Source organism: Arachis hypogaea, chromosome 12 (genome assembly GCF_003086295.3).
Source record: "Arachis hypogaea cultivar Tifrunner chromosome 12, arahy.Tifrunner.gnm2.J5K5, whole genome shotgun sequence".
Lineage (NCBI taxonomy): Eukaryota > Viridiplantae > Streptophyta > Magnoliopsida > Fabales > Fabaceae > Arachis > Arachis hypogaea.
This window is the reverse complement of record NC_092047.1, coordinates 78,720,751-78,725,210: the sequence shown is the minus strand read 5'-3', so window position 1 is coordinate 78,725,210 and position 4,460 is coordinate 78,720,751. Positions and strand designations below refer to the sequence as shown.

The 4,460-nt window shown below is 28.0% G+C and overlaps 1 protein-coding gene across 1 annotated transcript; it reads left to right on the top strand.

Moving 5' to 3' along the window:
- The first annotated feature begins 692 nt into the window (after window positions 1-692).
- On the top strand, window positions 693-4,150 carry LOC112727561 (11S globulin seed storage protein 1). Its single transcript, XM_025777360.2, has 4 exons — window positions 693-1,108; window positions 2,201-2,442; window positions 2,933-3,397; window positions 3,647-4,150. Exons 1-4 carry the CDS (start codon window positions 814-816, stop codon window positions 4,022-4,024), a joined length of 1,380 nt encoding a protein of 459 aa, XP_025633145.1. The 5' UTR covers window positions 693-813; the 3' UTR covers window positions 4,025-4,150.
- The last annotated feature ends 310 nt before the right edge of the window (window positions 4,151-4,460 follow it).

The following is a 4,460-nucleotide window of genomic DNA, read 5'->3' as shown; positions in this document are numbered from 1 at the left end:
TAATATAAATATAAAAAGTATATAATTTAAAATTTTAAATAAATTGATATTTATTAAACTTATATTGTATAAATAATGTTGATATGAAAACTACATTAATTTCATATAGACATATAGTATATAAGTTATTTTGATGAAGTGGTATTATATGATGGATTATTAGATTTTCCTTCTGAAATAAATTAAACACTTTATAATTGTAGTTTCAATATATTTGTTAACTCCTTGCAGTTTGTCAGCCATGCAGCAAATGAGCACACAACAAAATAACTCCCCCTATTCCCCCCCACCCCCACATACAATGCCCTGGTTTTATAAAAGAGTAATTTTAGGATTATAATTAATTGTCAAATAAATTTAATATAAAATCTATTAAAAATGAGTTTTTGTGAATTTAAATTTTAGTTGTTTTTTTATAATCAAATTTTAAATATTTTTGTTTTTAAAATTTAAAATATTTTTTTATGTTAATTGATTGCGATGTCAGCTCCTAAAATTTTCTCTTTATAAAATTTAAAATAGTAAAACACTTTTATAAAAAATATTAGAAAAGAATACTTTTTATTAATATATTATTTTTATATTATTAAAATTTAAAATTATTTAAAATTTAAATATTAAAAATAATAAATTTTATTAGTACTGTAGCATTGCTTTTTATAAAAATTAGACTCATTTCTGTTACTTGAAAAAAAATGGTTTAATGGACACGCTCACAGGTTCACTATATTATAAACAAAGAGGCTAGTTGGTCCTCGCTGCTGAACTATCTTTCTCTATTATCACTACTAAGCTTGTCTTGAAACATATATCATGTCTTCATTATTACTTTCTCTCACATTTGCTTACCTCGTTCTTATTGAACGTTTAACAACATGTCATGCGCAGTCACATGGAGACAGAATCGGAGAGTGCCGTCTTGAGCACCTCAGCGTCATGGAACCTACAAAACGAGTTGAATCTGAAGGTGGCGTAGCTGAGTTCTGGGATGACAAGAACCAGCAGCTCCAATGCATTGGTGTCACGTTGATTCGATACACTATAAGACCCAATGGCCTTCTCTTGCCATTTTACACCAATGCCCCCAGAATCCACTATGTTCTCCAAGGTCAGTATTAAAGGTTACTTTTCACAAATTTCGGTGATTTTGCAACCAAAACCTTTTAGTTTCAACTTCCACCAAATAATTACTCAACGAAAGACGTGTTAAACTATTGGGGAGCGCTTGAAAGAGAAATAGAAACCGAAAAATTGAGATTAAGAGACAAAAATTGAAATAAATTTTAGTATTGTGTTTGGTGTGAAGTGAGAGACAGAGACTGAAATAAGAATGAAATTCTAGTTTAATTTACACAAAAAAATAAAGTTAAAATTAATTAATTGAAATAAGAGTATTTTAGATATAAAATATTATTAAAGTTTCAATTCAAAAATTTTAGTCTTCTATGTCTCCACTTTTTAAAAATACTAAAATACTAAAATTTTAAAAATAAAAATTAAAATTTTAATACCAATTTTTAGATCAATAAACATATTATTGAATCTCAATCTCTCGATATTCGTCCTAATACTTTAAAACAAATCGGTACCTTACAAATTTTGAAGGCCAATTACAAAGAGAAGAGTTGCTCACATCAATCTATAAAATAATGTTACACAATTAATGAAATTTATTATTTTTTATTAATATTTAATTAATTTTAAATTTTAAATATTAAATTTTAAACTAAATCATAAATTTTAGATCATAGATATCGATCTAAAGTGTTAGTTGATATTAATAAAAAGTATTAATCTTTTAATATTTCTCATTCTTCATATATGTTAGTAAAAATGTTAAATGCATCTAAAAATATATATTATCTGATTTATTTTTAATATATATTTAATATTTTAATATATATTATATATCTGTAACAAATTTAGTGGCAGATTCTTTGTATTGAATATATAATTATGAATGTCAAAATATTATTATATGAAAAATACTAAATGTTCTTTAAAATTTAGTTTTTAGTCAGTTTTATTATTATTTAATTAATTTAAATATTTATTTTTTATATATCAGTTATTTAAAAAATTATAAAAATGATTTATTTTTAAAATAATATTTAAAGAATACTTAATACTTGTTATTATATTGTCTGAGATTTCTGTATAACAGTTGGTTTTAATTTGTGGGAGGCGGTAAATTATGCAGGTAAGGGTGTTATGGAAATAGTGGTGACAGGGTGTCGGGCAATGTATCGGTCATCAACAAAGAGACGCATCAGCAGTTACAGTGACGAGCACCAGAAGATTCAATCAATTGAACAAAACGACGCCGTTGCCGTGCCTTCAAGTTCGGTTCACTGGATATACAACACCGGCCACTCTGATCTTGTTCTCTTCTCGCTCGTCGATGTCGCCAATGCTCATAACCAACTTGACCCCACATTTAGGGTACTATTCACTAGTTTTTGAGGCATCACCAAATACAATTGAAGAAGTATAAAAAATTATTTTTTAATTATTTAATACAATTTTTTTTTTAATTCAAAATTTAAGATAATAATTTGATACATTTACTAGTTTTGTATGCATCACGGAATAAATCTTTTATGCGAGTTAACTTGTCCTCAAATTAACTGGCGTACATCACCATTAGTCTTAATTAAATCTAATTTATATTATATGATTAAAAAATTAGCTATTAATTAATCAGTGTATATAAATATATATATTCAGTATTTTATAAAAAAAATTATGATATTATTACAAAAATATTAGATTACTTTAATAAATTTTATTTTTTATTGAAAAAGTGTACCGTTAAACTATAAATAATTATATGTATATGCATGTAACACTCAAAATTACACAAAAATAACGAAATTTAATGAAAAATAATAACTAATGTGATTCGATCTTTTAAAATTGATATTAATTACAGAACTTCCTCCTTAGTGGGAACGGGAACGGAAAGGAGGGAGAAGAAAGTGACAATAATTGGTTTAAGAAGCAAAGAGAGGCACAAGAAGGCAATGTCTTCAGTGGATTAGCATTAGAGACATTGATTGGGTCTTTTAATGTTCAAAGGGAGATAGCGGAGAAAGTGCAAGGCATGAAGGATTGGAGAGGTTCAATCATTTTGGTGAAGGAAGGACTTGATTGGCTGAGCCCAGAAGAAGAGGAAGAAGAAGAAAAAGAAGAAGGATCAGAAAAGAGGAAGAAAGGTGATGTTAATGGTATAGAGGAAACTCTATGTTCTTACTCATTTGTGCATCCATTAGGTGAACCAAGAATGCATGCTGACAAATATAACCCACGTGGGGGTCACATTACTAGCCTCAACACTCCCAATATGGCAGTCCTTCAATACCTCCAACTTGGTTTAGACCGCGGTGTACTCTACAAGGTAACAACTAACAAGCCACAATTGCTACATAATATTAAGACTTTGTTTGGACTATAACTATTATCATATATATACATGATTGCTACGGTGTCTACATAACTTTCAAACTTAAAAAATATTATTAAAATTAAAATAATATTTTTTCAAAATTTAAAACATTTTTCAACTTAAAAATAAAAATAAAAAATGTTACAAAATATAAAAAAAATATAATGTTAATTTTAGTAATACTTTTTAACCAAAATGCAGGATGCTATTTTAGTTCCTCACTACAATTTGAATTGCCATGCTGTGATCTACTGCACAAGGGGAAGCGCTCTGGTTCAGGTAATCAACGAGAACGGAAAGAGGGTGTTGGATGAAGAGGTGAAGGAGGGTCAAGTGGTAATTGTGCCACAGCATTACATTGTTGTGAAAAAGGCTGGGAGTGATGCATTTGACTGGGTAGCAATCAAAACCAGTGATAACCCCATCATCAACACACTCGCCGGAGAGCTCTCGCTCGTCCGCGCAATTCCGGAGGCAGTGCTCATGAGTTCGTTTCGGATGGAAAGGAAGGAAGCTAGGCTTTTGAAGCGAAAAGGAGAGCTTACTATTATTAGTCCTCCACTTGAAGAAACCCACTAGCAACTACTTCACCAAGCTTAACCAAGGTTCTTAAACCTGGCTTGTATGTCTAGTAAGAAATAAAAGACTAAACTATGTTTACTTTTGATGTTTTAGTATAAAATATTTCGTGAAATCGTTTAATTATATCTGTTTTTTAAATTTGATCGTTAATATTAATATTATGTAATTATATATACGTACAAAATTAATTATTTAAGTTCTTAAAAATATTCACAAGAGATAAAATTATCTCATGAGTTTGAAAACTCTAAATTAAATTGACGATAATTAAATATTATTAAAACAATTAATTACAAAATTATTAATCTAATCTTCATTTCACAATTGGTAATTTAATGATTTTGTTGTTATGCAGATTATGGCAATTGGGTACAAAAGTAAATCAAAGTCCAAATTGTGTTAAAATAATATATTTAGCTTTGTGCAATATGTT